Source organism: Guillardia theta (assembly GCF_000315625.1).
Source record: "Guillardia theta CCMP2712 unplaced genomic scaffold GUITHscaffold_39, whole genome shotgun sequence".
NCBI classification, from domain to species: domain Eukaryota; class Cryptophyceae; order Pyrenomonadales; family Geminigeraceae; genus Guillardia; species Guillardia theta.
This window is the reverse complement of record NW_005434635.1, coordinates 196,050-210,460: the sequence shown is the minus strand read 5'-3', so window position 1 is coordinate 210,460 and position 14,411 is coordinate 196,050. Positions and strand designations below refer to the sequence as shown.

General features: G+C 54.6%; 5 protein-coding genes across 5 annotated transcripts; 1 reads left to right on the top strand and 4 right to left on the bottom strand.

Annotated features, from left to right (window-relative positions):
- Positions 1–705: 705 nt before the first annotated feature.
- GUITHDRAFT_109406 (hypothetical protein) lies at positions 706–1,402 on the bottom strand (the record flags this gene model as incomplete). Its single annotated transcript, XM_005831553.1, has 5 exons — positions 706–744; positions 843–955; positions 1,000–1,188; positions 1,234–1,274; positions 1,335–1,402. The coding sequence occupies 5 exons, from the start codon at positions 1,400–1,402 to the stop codon at positions 706–708; spliced, it is 450 nt and encodes a 149-aa protein (XP_005831610.1).
- Positions 1,403–2,124: 722 nt separating this feature from the next.
- GUITHDRAFT_54605 (hypothetical protein) lies at positions 2,125–2,814 on the top strand (the record flags this gene model as incomplete). Its single annotated transcript, XM_005831552.1, is given in 5 exon segments — positions 2,125–2,232; positions 2,288–2,389; positions 2,443–2,532; positions 2,580–2,705; positions 2,725–2,814. Coding segments are annotated over 5 exon segments (516 nt in total), but the record flags the coding sequence as incomplete, so codon positions are not given.
- Positions 2,815–5,961: 3,147 nt separating this feature from the next.
- GUITHDRAFT_163507 (hypothetical protein) lies at positions 5,962–7,181 on the bottom strand (the record flags this gene model as incomplete). Its single annotated transcript, XM_005831551.1, has 8 exons — positions 7,156–7,181; positions 6,939–7,110; positions 6,805–6,886; positions 6,728–6,755; positions 6,603–6,680; positions 6,484–6,548; positions 6,228–6,437; positions 5,962–6,048 (listed from the first exon to the last, which is right to left on the bottom strand). Exons 2-8 carry the CDS (start codon positions 7,019–7,021, stop codon positions 5,962–5,964), a joined length of 633 nt encoding a protein of 210 aa, XP_005831608.1. The 5' UTR covers positions 7,022–7,110; positions 7,156–7,181.
- Positions 7,182–8,695: 1,514 nt separating this feature from the next.
- Positions 8,696–9,695, bottom strand: GUITHDRAFT_152928 (hypothetical protein). The gene is made up of 4 exons (XM_005831550.1): positions 9,560–9,695; positions 9,067–9,507; positions 8,872–8,997; positions 8,696–8,817 (listed from the first exon to the last, which is right to left on the bottom strand). The coding sequence occupies exons 1-4, from the start codon at positions 9,614–9,616 to the stop codon at positions 8,737–8,739; spliced, it is 705 nt and encodes a 234-aa protein (XP_005831607.1). The 5' UTR covers positions 9,617–9,695; the 3' UTR covers positions 8,696–8,736.
- A 1,673-nt stretch (positions 9,696–11,368) lies between these two features.
- Positions 11,369–12,124, bottom strand: GUITHDRAFT_72047 (hypothetical protein; the record flags this gene model as incomplete). The annotated part of the gene is made up of 1 exon (XM_005831549.1): positions 11,369–12,124. A coding segment is annotated over one exon (756 nt), but the record flags the coding sequence as incomplete, so codon positions are not given.
- Between the last annotated feature and the right edge of the window lie 2,287 nt (positions 12,125–14,411).

Here is a 14,411-nt window from a genome sequence, read left to right as displayed (position 1 = left end):
TTAATTCTGGAATACGGAAAGAAGTATAGTAACAAAAGTTTTGTATGGTACAGTTGGTGCACACTCGCAGGCTCCGACCCGAGTCGGGTGCTGGCTCCTGCGGGGCCCGCCGCGGGGCCCGGGGGCCCGGCCGGCGGCCGCCCGGCGACCGTGCCGTACCCGGTGACCGTCCCGGAGTCCCGGCGGACCCGGGCTTCAAGGCTGGCACTGAGGCGCCACTGCCCAGCCGAGGCTGCCGCCGCCGCGCCCGGCCCGGCCATGCACAGCCCGGCCTGGGCCGGCAGCGACTCGGGCGGCCCGCCGGGTCCGGGCCCGGCCCACTGTACGGTAGTCACTTGCGGCCAAATTTGAAACTTGAAGGGCCGCGGGCCACTCCGACTCAGTGACTTGAGTCAGCCTGGGCTCGCTGCAGCCGGGCCGCCCGGACGGACTGCCCGGGGCTGGCCCGGGCGGCGGGCGGCGGGCCCGGCGGGCCGCGGCGCAGGCTCCCGGCCCGGGCGGCCGGGGCCGCGCGCGGCGAGTCCAAAAGAACACCGTTAGGAATAGGCGGCCACATGACTGCAATGCGTATGGGCAGGCGCATCAACATCAAGCCGCATGAGGTCACGACACTCCGAGTTATTTACAACCGTTGGATCTATTTCATTGGCTCTGCAGAGTTAAGGAAAGTTGGAAGCTGTTCGACGAAACACTCGACGTCATGGATCAGTCTGTCGTAGAAAGGATTTGCAGCTTCTTCTTCTCCTGCCATGAAATCAATCACTGATCGGCACTCGAGCATGCTCGACTTGCGGCAAACCTGTCAGTCCTTCTCGCCGACAAGCGTCGGTAGGAGCGCAGACCGGGAAGCTAAGATGCTTGGGCACCAACGGGTTGGCGCTCTCCAGCCCCAACGCTCTTCGTACAGTGACGTTGCACTTGAGATCTCCCTCGGCCTCGCAGCACATCGTCACAACTGCAAACCTGTCAGGCCAAGGGAGGCTGAAACCCAGGGCATACCATAGTGGATCCTCCGATCCCCTAGCTCTTCGGTCAAAGACGTTATCCCCTTAGAGCGGAGCCCCAGTATGTCATATCCTGCTCGCTCCAGTGCCTTTGTGACGCCGATTTTGATGCCTGTACTTGATGAAGAATCCTTCTTGATTTGAGTTCCTGCTGAGTAGAAACTTTTCTTTGTACCCTCCCACCCTGGGAACGGACAGCCGTCAAGAGCTGGCTCTTGGCAGCCCTGACCTTGCCACTTCTTCCTTGCGATACATTCAGCTACAACGGAACTGTAGGATCAGAGTGAGCAATTGGAATCTTGCGGTTACAAGGCGATATGAACAGTATACCGGGCACTGTTCGATTTACACATGAAAACGATAACAATTTCGTCGTCCAACGCATTCTCGTTCAACATGGAAGCTTGCGATTCGCTCTAACTATCAGGAATTCGTCAAGTTTATGTTGAATCGTATGGAATCTTCTGCAAAAACATGTATCTGCACTCTAAAGACAGCACAAACTACAGACCCTATCCATGATCTCCCTTTCCTCTCGCAACTCAGTCGTGCCCCACAACGTCGGAGCACATCTCTATGACGCCTACCTGCATTCATTGGGTGCCAACGCAATCTCTCCCTTCCTCCTCCTCCTCTTCCCTCCTCGCAACGTCTCACAAACTTCGTTTGCCGTCGCTCCCTCCCCCATGTCCGGCCTCGGGCTCAGGATCTAAGGGGTGAGGGTAGTCTTCTCGTCTTCAAAAGAGGGGTAATTTTTTCAATTCTCAACAGCATTTTATCAGGGTGGGGTATTCCAAAGAAGGGGTATCCACGCCAGGGTGGTGACTTTGGTTTGCGCGGGGACGAGGCTAAGGATTGAGAAGGCAATCGATGCAGCAATCGATAGCGCTGTGAGGGATGGAAGGAGAAGCGAGGAGGGGGAGAGTAGGAGGAGCGGGCGAGTCAGGTAGCCGCTGATCGATCGACTTCGAGGGTGAAGGTGGCGGGGGGGGGAAGGTTGCGGAGCAACAGGATGTCCATCCTGAAGAAGCTGGGGGAGGCGCTGGGGTTGGCGCCGGTGGAACGATTCTCTACAGCGTACCTAGCCCACCTCCTGAACATCATCGAGCGGAATCCTCTAGTTACCCTGAGCAATGTGGACATGATGGTGGAGACCGTCCGTGAGATCGCTGAGCTAGTGACGTGGGGCGACAAGCACGACGCGCTGATTACAGAGTTCTTCATGGAGGTGCGGGCAAGTGACTTGTGCATGGTTGGCGCTGACCGCACCCGGTGTGGTACAGAAGCGCATGCTTGAGAAGTTGCTGGGGTTTCTTGAACCATCGCGCAGAACAGCAAAGCCGATGAAAGTGCAGATTCTGCAATCCCTGAGCATCTTCTTCCAGGTTCGCAATGGTGCAAGGAGATGGGGGTGCGGGTTGATGGGAGTGCTTGGCAGAACCTCAACAACTCGTCGCTGATCTTCTACCTCCTATCGAACGACCACGTGAACGAGCTCATCACCCACAGGTTCGACTTCCAAGATGAGGTGACATGTGCGGCTCCTCCGCCATGTGATGACGCCGAGAGCCGCAGGAGCTGATGGCGTACTATATCTCGTTCCTGAAGGCGCTTTCCCTCCGCGTCAACGCGGACACCGTCCACTTCTTCTTCAACGCGCGGAAGACTCCAGGTGACGCCGCGTCCACCTCCCTCCTGCCCGTGACGTTCTGTGGAAGAGTTCCCCCTCCTGACCGAGGCGCTGAAGTTCTACAACCATGACGACCACATGGTGCGAGTTGCAGTCCGCACCTTGACGTTGAACATCTACGGGATCGAGGATGTGGGGATGAGGGAGTATATCGCCAACAGGACTGCAGGTGAGGAGTGGTCGAGAGCCTGGCAACCCTGCGGCCTGCTTGCGCGGCTGACCTCCCACCACAGTCCCGTTCTTCTCCAACATCGTCTGGGAGATGATAAGGCGGTACAGGGAGTTGGATTCTCTTCTGACCGACGCCATGTTTGCTACTTCACCCAGAGAGACCAAGGTGAATGTGAAAGGAGGGGTTGTTCCAGGAGCAACACTGACGCCCTGCAGCCGATCAAGTATTCAGTTGAGAAGATCATCCAGGAACAGGTGGAGAGTGGAGAGGGTAGGACTCTTCCAGCACAAGCTCACTTTTTGAGCACAGATCGACAACTTCTACTACATCAATGACATCATGTGCTGCGGATTCCCTGCGCTGAGAAAGATTCTTGGCTCGCGGCTCCTGCACAAACTCGTCGTCCCGGTGAGCAAGTCGGGCGGGCGAGCATCCGCGAGGGACTGAGCTGCTCTTGATGCAGATGAGCTTCGAGAGCATCCGAGCGAACAGAAGAGGATCGAAGAAACCTGAGGACTATGACGAGAAAGCACATGAAAACGCCCTGTCAACTGAACCCCTCCAGCTCCCTGTTCGTCCATTGTTAGCTGACTGACTTTCCACTGACCATGCGACCGGCAGGCGGCTCTTCTGATCGCAGCACAGACTCTGGGGAGCGTCCAGGTGAAAGAGAGGAGGCGGCGGCGGTCGGAGAGCTCATGAGCTGCGTCGCAGGACAAGGACCTCAGCGAGTTCCTCATCAGATCGCTGTTCGCCAACCGCGATGACGACCCTGAGGTTTACTTCCCGCAGATTCGGTAAGGAGGAGGAGGAGGACGAAGGAGAGGGAGAGGTTGGGAGAGGAGGGAGGAGGAAGAACAAAGGGGAGAGGAGGAGGGGGAGGGGGAAAGGGGGCGGAGGAGGAGGAGGAGGAGGAGGAGGAGGAGGAGGAGGAGGAGGAGGAGGAGGAGGAGGAGGAGTTGGTCGTGGTGGTGATCATGACGTTCTGATGGTTGTCCTGCTTCCAAAGCACACCTACGGCTCGCAGATCGCACGCTGTCAACGCAACAGAGGGCAACGCAACAGAGGGCGCTCGTCCTGGCATCTTGGTTGCTGTCCGCCAGGAAGTCATGCAGGAAAGCATCGAGATGGAGGAGAAGTCCACACGCGGCAAGCCTCCTCACTCCTCTATGGACGAGGATGCGGCAGGTTGTCCTCTTGCTTCTTCCTGTCGATTTCGCTGCGCGTCTGAAGGGTGAGCAGAGCGAGGCCCTCCAAACACGTGCCGGCCCGTTATCCTCACCAACCTCTCAGCGGACGAGGACCACGCGGTGCTGATGATTCTCACTTGCGTCCTCGCAGCCATCCAGAAGGGCTCTGCCTCTCCTGCCGTGCTCGAGGAGTGCGGGCTGCTTCCTACGAGGTGCCGCAAGGTGAGGAGCTGAGGAGCGCGATCGTGTGCCAGCAGCGCGCTGACATGCTCGAGGTGAAGAAGAGGAGCAAGGAGGAGAACTTGCAGGAGGAGGGTGAGATAAGTAGAGGGGATGAGGGGAAGCGCTTGGTCGAGGGGGGAGGAGAGTCTGCCGTGCGTGGGGTGGCGACCTGGAGCTACGAGACGAACCACGTGAAGCATGTCAACGTCGAGACGCCGGGGTTGGAGGACAGCGTCCTCGAATCTCCGGGTGAGAGGAGGAGGAGGAGGAGGAGGAGCAGGAGGAGGAGGAGACTTCTGCTGTCTGAGGGCTCACCTGCTGCAGCAGAAGGCGACTTGACGGCGTTGGACGAGCATCAGATAGGCTACAACAGCGAGCTGGTCGTCCTCCTCCTCGGGCTGCTGGCCCGACAGGCTGAAAGGAGGTTCTTCACTGCGACTCTGGCCGCCAACATCCTCCTTGAGCTCACGCACCCCTGCGGCTCTGCCATCCCTTCGCTGCTCCGAGCAGGGCGGCGGGTCCCCAGGGGCCTCTTCCTCCTGCCCCAGCATGCCTGCATCCTGCTGGACGCCCTGCAGAGCGCCGTCCACCTCATCAGCGACATGCTCAAGTTCGAAGACGGCGATCGGAGCCACCTCTTCATCTGCATCGCCGAGGAGCAGCTGGGGAAGGACAACGGGCTCAGCGTCGTGAAGGAAGTTGACGTGGAGGCGATTTTAACGGACGCGATCCTGATCCTCCCCCCCTTCGTCGGCAACATCCCAGCAGTTCCCCCAGCTAAAACCCTCCCCAAGGCCGAGATTGACTTCCTCCGCCACAAGGCGCAGATGTGGATCCTCCTGCGCTTCCTCCACGACTGGCTGTGCGGGGGAGTCGAGGAGGAGGAGCAAGAGGAGGAGGAGGAGGAACGCAATACCCGAGGGACGGGGAGGCCCTCTTCCACTGTACAGGCGTCGACTACCATGAAGGTCGGGGCTTGCATAAACAACCTGGAGGAAGACATCCAGGCTCTCGGAGTTCACAGGATCTGCCTGGCGTATGAGCAGGGGACCTGGGTCTTCCGCTACCTGCTGGTGGATCAAGCCTCGATGCTCCTGGTGGCCCCGGATGCTCGAGGAGACATTGCCAAGGGTGTCGTTACTCAGGTCACTCACCTTTCCCTCCTCCCTCCTCCCTCCTCCCTCCTCCCTCCTCCCTCCTCCCTCCTCCCTCCTCCCTCCTCCCTCCTCCCTACTCCCTTTCTCTCCCTTCTTCTTTTCCTCATCCCTCGTAGGTGATACCTCTTCGCGACATCTCCTCCTCTACCGTGTCCACCAGCAACGCCCACCTTCTCGAGATCCAGGTGAGACCCTGCAACTTCTTCGTGTCATCATTCTCACCTCGTCCCCTCCTAGCTGAAAGATCCCATTGCTGCCGCCACCTCCATAGCCAACGGGAGTCCGTCGGGACGCGTGACCCGGTACTTCCGCCTCCAGTTCGACGAGCCCTCCCTGTGCGTGGACTGCGCGTCATACATCAACGGTGGGTCCTCCTGGTCTCGCTGTGCTCGCTGACACTCGACGTCCAGACAACGTCAGGAGGGTGTGGAAGGAGAGGAGGGAGCGCGTGTTGCGGCTCCTCGCCGTCGACGCGAGGAGAGGATGAAGAAAGCTGGGTGCTTGAAAACTTTTATTGATTGAGAATTTACAAGAGGGTGTTCTGTCCTCCCAGCCGCAAAGGAAGGGCTGCTGGCTCGATGTACATGCACAGTCGCTCCTGCCAATCGTCGCCCTGGCGACAATCACAGTGAATGGAGGAGGAGGAGGAGGAGGAGGAGGAGGAGATGAGAGTGGTGGTAGTAGTGCCGGCGGGTCCCTCTATGGCCGAGTAGGAGGAGGAAGAAGGGAGTGGAGGCAGGTAGGGGTGAAGGAGGGGGGGGGGGGGTGGGAAGGGGGGCAAGGGTCAGCTACCTCAACGAGCTCGATGACCTGCTGGATCTCTTCATCGAGGATCAGCGAGACGATACGCCAGATGATCCACAGAACTTTGTTGACAGGGGCGATGAAGACTCGCCCGATCAGCTGGGGGTAGTGGTTCTGTATCACCGGCACGAGCTCGCGCAGGACGGTTGGGTCCTGGTTGCTCAGCCCGCTCCCGACGCGGTCGACGAGGATGACGACCTAAAGGAGCGAATGACTCTCACGAGAAACAGTTCATGAGCATGACCTGCTTCGACGGGTGCTTTCTCCTGGCCCACTCACATTGATGGACGAAAAACCTGAGCCATTCCTCTGTCCTCCCCTGTCACTTCCTCCCCTCCCATGCCCCGCCAGCGCTGGACAAACCTGTTGGCCGACCGAGAGGGACGTGGGCAGCAGAGCGATACAGCAGGCAGGGGTTTCCGCTCCCGTCAAGAAGCGAACCTGCAAGTTCAGTCAACCATCCTAGCGGGAAAGAAGGCAGAAGCTGCCTTGAGGCAACCAGTCGACCTCTCGCGTCTGAAGCAACAAGATCAGCCTAACAGCAGAGGCAGAGCGATAGTGTTACCCCGCCATCGAAGAATCCGTCAAGAGTTGTCGATTTCTCTTGCAGAATATTCGCAACCCCATACGATTTTCTCCATTCCGCGCTGGAATTTCGGGTAAGTTTTCTTCACACTCACGCAGCGACCCCTAGCTCACCTGTGCAGGATGTTCTTCCAAGCTTCCTCTACAGAGCCATGCTTGCATGCCCTCAAGTACGCGCCAACCTCACAAGGATGCATCCTCGATAGCCAGTCGATGCACAGCCCTTCCTTCTCGCTGGAAGGCAGGTTGTCGATCTTTTCCTTGATCTGTTTGATCGCGTCTATCTCTGAAGAGAATTCAGTTTCAGACATGGTGACAAGACAAGCCAAACCAGCCTCCGTGAATATCTTAGAGCCCAACTTGAGTCCGGGAGATATCTTGAAGCTCGAAGCTGATTTGGTGCTTGATGTGTCCCGGTGCTGTTTAGCCTTGGCGTGGCTGTCCAGAGCTTGGGGTTCATATGGTGAGGAAGAATTTTCAGTGCTTTCTGTACTGCTGTCTTCATCATCCTTGCCCTTAGTTTTGAAGACCCTCTCGTCAAAGAAGTTCAGGGTTCGTTGCATCAAAGTCAACAATGTTAAAGCACTGAGTACGAATATTCGCGAGATGATTGCAATGATTGATATGAGTATCAGTTTCACGGATATGGAAGAAGTCCTACTTTCCTGTTTCAAGATGTCAAATATTCAAATACAAGGAGCGGAGAACAAGCATTCCAATAGTGCTTACCCGGAAAGTTTCCGAAATCCTGTCGTCCCTTTTTTGAACAGCTTCGATTGCTCTGGACAGGATGGAGCTCATTCGCAGGGAGCAATCCGGGAGAGAAGACTTCGAGTCATGGGCAGGGAAGCTAATCAGCACAGGAAGCACAGGTTGTTCACATCGCAGTTTCTCTGCTTTTCCGGAACGCAACCGAGGAACTTCGCCTAGCAGCATGGAGGTTGACGGTGTTGCTCTATGTACCCTGGGCAAGAAGCATCGCGATTGAGAATGCATGGACAGAACAGGAGGGAGGAAGGCCATTGAAGGGCCACCAGTACTCCTTCCGATCGCTTCCGCCCTCACCATGCGCGCCCCTCACTTCACCATTTCCAGTCCAAACCCCTCCAACAAGTACCCACCCATCTTCAACCTACCCTTCAAAATATTCATCCTGGTCTACCTACCCCCACGGAGGCTCATTGAACATGATTGTACCCACCCAATACATTTCACACCGTCGATTTACCATAGAACTACCCTACCAAGTCAGAAAATATATCACCCCACATGTCACTGTACCCCATGGACTGGTCCCCTATGTGGAAATACCCCATCACATAGACCCCGGCTTTCGTACCACCCCACTTTGAACGCCACACCTTCTACCCCCACCCCTAAACTCTCAAACCTTCTACAGCAGAGACTATGACCCTCTGCTACTACCCCCTCAATCGATGACAAGTTTTATCGGGGGTAGGGTACTTCAATGGGGACAAAGTTGAGGGTACTCAGACTGCATTTTATGATGAACCGTAGGGTACTGAGTTTGAATCGTTTACGTAGATGGTAGGGTCGTATTATCGGTATTACTCAGGGTGGGGTAGACCACCCCACCCTGAGTAAAAAGATAAGACCCTCCACGTAGTCCCGATAGCTTCAGATCTAGACCCAAATTGGAGTTTAGTACTACTTCGGTTTTAACTTAAAACTTTGAGTAAAACTTCGGACCTGCGGGTCAAGTTAGTCGCCGGACAGTCGTCGGAGTCCGCCGGCGGCCCGGCCCGGCCCGGGCCGGGCCGCCGGCGTCACTAAGCGACCGTACTTATGAGTCGTGACAGTGACTCAGCATAGGAGGCTCAGCGGCTCTGCCAAAGACCGGTTAACTTAGTAACTTTGAGTTGACACCTTTACTAGTTAACTTCAGTGACTATCACAAGCCGATATTGACCGAATCTTCGCCAAATCGTCGAGCTATCCAAAACAAGGCACAACTGAGAGAAACGAGGCACACCTGCCAGTGTCTCGGGTTACCAAAGCCGTGTCAGACAAGCGCTGGCTAGGTCACCTGAACGACGGTTCCCACACCTGGACCCACTTGCAGAGCTTTGTCCTTCGCAAACACATCGACGAGCAGCCAGAGAGAAATCGCCAGAGATGTAAAAGTGATCAGACTGCCGATGAAGAACCATACCTAGAACAGAAAGTAGAAAAAATAAAATCACGATCCATTTCCTGCATCGGAGGACTCAGTGGTGATTACCTTGATGAACACGTTGTTCGGATACTCGAGTTCTCCTGTCAGGTCCGATGACTCAACAGTGTTGATCATGAAGAACCCAAGAAGTATCAAAACCGCAGGAAGGTAGATCAGCTGAGCTTGCCCTGCTAAAGATTTCCAACCGCCATACTTGTCTTTCGCAAGATCGAGCGTGCTCTGTGACACGGGGGTAGACGTGGTGCAGTTGCTGTGAAAGGTGCAACTGCAAGCAAAGTTCACCTCGCCATTCGGACCTGGGCAGATTCCGTTCACTGTTGATCCGCAAGTCGAGTTCGGCCGCTGTTGACAATCGAGGTTACAGCACGACTGGCTGTAGGCTATCTGAAAATCCGATGTATTCTTCCAACCACAGAGATTGCCCGACAGAACACTCTCTCTGCATTTGGTGTAATATGCGATCTGATCAGTAAAAATGACCCAGGCCTGTAAGACATCAGTTGGATTGGTCTCTTTCACTCAAGTTCGATTCACTCACAATCCCGAATACGATTCCCGATAACAACGAGCCCCACAGTGCCTTGACGTTGCTCATTGTATATGATGAATTTCCTACGATGTAGGAGGTGCTTTAAGTCTCAGCGTACGTCTTCAACATGAAACCAGTATTCCACCTGCAATGAAAACCATCAAATTGAAATCCGTGTGAACTCGTGGCCATCTTGTTAGAAACAGCACATCCCTTTATCCCGTCATTGATTCATGTGATCGGAACGAAACTCTGTCATGTGTTATCTGCATATCTTGTCCCTACTTGCAAGTGATGTTTTGTCTTGTGTCTCTTCGAATGCTTTGGAAATTTTCCTGCTTGGCTGACTGCATTTTTATGCTACTTCCTCGGACTGCTTCTTTCCTTGAAGCCATGCTCTTCTGTTCTATTTTCTCCGCCTCCTCCTCATGATTGAGATCTGCTCGAGCTCTTCATGTAAAACTTTCTCCTCCTCCTCTCCTCCTGCTTCCACTTGCATCCCTCCCCTTCCCAGCTGTCCCCGCCATGTTGAATTTCAATCTGCTTTAGGAGCGGTTATACTCCGTAACGCCTGGTTTGCTGTAGTGCAGATCCGACCGGGCCGAGTCGCCTAGGCCCGGCCAGCGCTGAGTCCGAGGCTCAGCCTTCCGGCGGCTGCTACTGCCTGCTGGCAGTGATCAAGTTGGCCGGGCCCTTGCTCGAGTCAGTAAGCCGGGCCCACTGAGCGCCCGTTGTAGCACATCAGTCGGATCGGACATCGCCAGGATGAATTTATTGAGTATAAGGCAAAATTGTGGCAGGCGCGTGCTTGAAAGCACAGGATACAGCGTCCCGGTTGATGAACTTGATATCATGATTGATCGTGCGTCTGAAACTTCTTCTTAATCGTCTGGAACTTGACCTGCCGTTTCTTGTGCTCGTTGACTTTCTGCGCTGCATCGCTGGCTTCCAGAGTCTTCGGCCCAGTGTAGAGTCCCAGCTCGGCAGTTGCAGCACCGAGCACACCTTCGGCTCGGAGCTTTTTCAGTGCCTCAGCTGCCATCTTCTTGTACTCCACTTCCTGGTCAAAGAATCTGCACAACAAGGTAAGAAATTGAAACGGTGGAAAGGAAAAAGCAGGCCGACGGAGGCAAGAGGAGGAGCAGCAGAAATATGTAAGGCGAAGGCGCGAAGACGAGTATGCTGGGCCCACCTGTGCTCCAGGACGACCGGATCGACATACGATGGGCCAATAACTTGTACTGCGTCGGGATCCTGCTGCCGAGTGTCAATCGAGGAAGTGAGAGAACATGACCCGGCTACCTCCTTGTTCAGGGAGCTCTCAAACGAAGCCTGCACCTGAACCTTCTTGGCTGCACGATTTTCCTTCCCTGTCTCCTTGCTTGATTTGAGGGCAGCAGAGCTCTCCTCGGGTCGGACATTCAGATGGTCCTCATCCTCCAACAAAGAGTCAACTTCAGAGTTGTACATCACATCACTTACCAGCTTTGAAGTTTCTTCCTCCTCCATCTCTCGCTCCTCTTGTACCACCTCGCTGGGCTTCAATTCATTTTCTGGTTCCTTGTCCGACACTTCATCCTCCTCAGAGGCATCGTTAGAGTTTTCATCGTCATCGATCATGAACGACGGATAGACTTCCTTCTTGCTGACCGGTTTAGAGCTTTCAACCGCTAGCTGCTTCTGCTTCTCGATCATCCGCGCTACAAGACCCGGTCGAATTCCCTCAAGCCTTTTCGGCTTCTCAGCAACTGCCACCTCTGGTTGCGCCTCAGCATCCATTGAAATTTCCGATTGCTGCTGAGGCTTGGGAGCGATGCTGGCGACCTCCTGGCCCTGCAGTGTGGGAGCGATGCTGGCGACCTCCTGGTCCTGAGGCTTGGGAGCGATGCTGGCGACCTCCTGGCCCTGAGGCTTGGGAGCGATGCTGGCGACCTCCTGGCCCTGCAGTGTGGGAGCGATGCTGGCGACCTCCTGGTCCTGAGGCGTGGGAGCGATGCTGGCGACCTCCTGGCCCTGCAGTGTGGGAGCGATGCTGGCGACCTCCTGGCCCTGCAGTGTGGGAGCGATGCTGGCGACCTCCTGGCCCAGAGGCGTGGGAGCGATGCTGGCGACCTCCTGGTCCTGAGGCTTGGGAGCGATGCTGGCGACCTCCTGGCCCAGAGGCGTGGGAGCGATGCTGGCGACCTCCTGGCCCTGCAGTGTGGGAGCGATGCTGGCGACCTCCTGGCCCTGCAGTGTGGGAGCGATGCTGGCGACCTCCTGGTCCTGAGGCTTGGGAGCGATGCTGGCGACCTCCTGGCCCAGAGGCTTGGGAGCGATGCTGGCGACCTCCTGGCCCAGAGGCGTGGGAGCGATGCTGGCGACCTCCTGGCCCTGCAGTGTGGGAGCGATGCTGGCGACCGCTTGCTCATTCGTTTTGCCTTTGTTTGGAGATACATCGATGCTGATCGTTTGCTGTGATTGCTGGGAACTCAAGCCTTGCGGCAGTGATGGTTCTAACAGCTCAGAGTGAAGAGTGTGACTTTCTCCAGTGGACGGGATGTCGACAGATATAGAAGTTGACTGTTGGGTCATGGACGGGGAACTGGTATATTTCAATTTCTTGAGGATCGTTCGCCTGTAATATGTGACGAGGGAAAATCCCAGTACTCCCGCACCGCAGGCGACAGCGATGGCAACAATAAGTTGTAAGTTGGATTTCTTCGAAGGTGTTGCTGCATCCTGAGACAGCGAAGCATTCGCTGATGGAGTTGATTGATCCACGGCTGGTTGATTGTCTGCTGATTGTTTACGGACAGCATAGATTGAAAAGTGTTGCAGGTAAGCTGTGAGAGTCATAGTTCCAGCGTCGAGACTGCTCTGCACATATTCCCATGAGTTGTCCGCAGGATTGAGATAATACAGGGCAACAGGCACTGAATTTGCTTCGTTGATGTGCATTGTGGACAACTCAAGTGTCAGTGCCTTGGAAAATATCACGCCGGTTGGCTCAAAGACGAGGGTTGGACCATTGCCAGGCTCAGATGAAAGAGGAACCTGGTCATAGACACTAACGGTCAAATCCAGCTTGCCGTTGTAGAATCCAGCGGGTAGGCTGAGATTCCCCCAACCTTCCAAAGAAACATTTGCTCCGCGAGATCCGTCCACAGACTCAGCTCTAGTCAGGAGCGGTCGCGATGTCTGGGCGGTACACTGGTTGTCGACGATTCTACCAAGGCAGAGTAACTCACAGTTCAGCCCCAGCATCTGTGGTTTGCATTGTGCAGAGCTTGGACCAGAGCTTGTCTTGACACATTTGGTGGGAAGAATACTGTTCCCGCGCTCACACAGGAATCCATTTTCTAGTACACAACTTGCGCTGCAACCGTCTGAGCTCAAAAGGTTTCCATCGTCGCACTGCTCCGAACCAGTGACTCGTCCGTCACCTGCAAATTCAGCGTGAGAAATTCAAGACTTGGAGACATTTTTGTTGGCGGTTGCCACTTACCACATATGTCGACTGTAGAGGTAGAGATGGCCATCAAACCATGTTGATTGCAATCGCAAATCGCAACATTCGATGCAAATCCGACAGGAGAACAAACCTTGCTGCTCCAACCATCTGTCCACAACAAGCAGTGCCATAGTGTTCTCGAAAGGTCCGTTTGAGTCACAGGAATCCTTGTTACATATCTCAACAAACCCACAGACATTCTGACCCCGCCCTGGGTACTGTAACCAAGAATGAATTGATGCGCGTCAGAAATAAGAGTTTCAGAAGGGTTGTTTGTCTGTAACGGTCGTTTCCAAAGATACATGTAGACATACAAAGAGGTGCTTTGTTCTGCACTAGGAGATATATAGACTGATATTCCTTCAGAGATGTTCACCTGCATGAATTGCGATTTATACGGCATGTCTGTGGGTTCAAGTATCTTTGCAAAGTCGGATTTCCATTTGTACATGACAATCTGATTGTTCATTGAGGCACACATTGAGTCACAAATCAAATTATTTTGAGGGGAAATGAAGTCGAAGACACCATGGTAAGTTGCAATAGACGTAGATGTCACAAGCTTGCTCATGCAATTTGTCTTTGTAGAAACTGATAGCACACTCGTTGCCAACGTCTGGTCTTTCAGTTTCGAAACTATGTAATAGATTTGTTGAACGTCAGGCCTAGCAAGTGAAAGCTCAAAGACGGCTGGGATCAAAGTAGTAATATTGTTCAAAATGTCAACAGCAATGACGGCGGCCTCCATGGTCAAAGGTTCTGAACTGTTTACAAGGAACGTTAAGGTACCGATGGTCTGCAAGACATTGCCAGCAGACGGCACTTGTTTTGAGATAATCAGCGACAATGAAATGACAGCATTACTCCGAATCATGACATTGTCAGTCTGGATGCCTTGGCGACGAGCCAGTCTCCGAAGACTCAGACTATCCTTGGAAAGCTTCTGCGTCAAGGAGATGGCATAATTGCTGAAATCAGAAGATTTTCCCAACTGAACGAACGTGTCAAGGGCTTGCTGCGCAGCTGTCGGAGCGATGGCAGAGATGGGAAGGACGACGATGGGGTCAAGGACATAAAGTGACTGAGCTCCCAAACTGTCGATTGCAATTACAGAAATGTCTACTTCTCCTGATGGCAGGTAGAGGTTTCGAATGGGCGATGACGAAGGGGTGAAAGCGGGTGCTTCACTTCCATTCTTGACGTTGTAACTGAACTGAAACGACAGCGGCAAATCAGTGTCAGAAAAACTTCCACATTGCACTTGGAACTTCGTGTCCAACTCGTAGCCTGCCGTGGGCTGGACCGCACACTGGCCACCTGAAGGAGCACGATTGACTCGAAACTGGAAGAATGCGGATCCTTTGCACA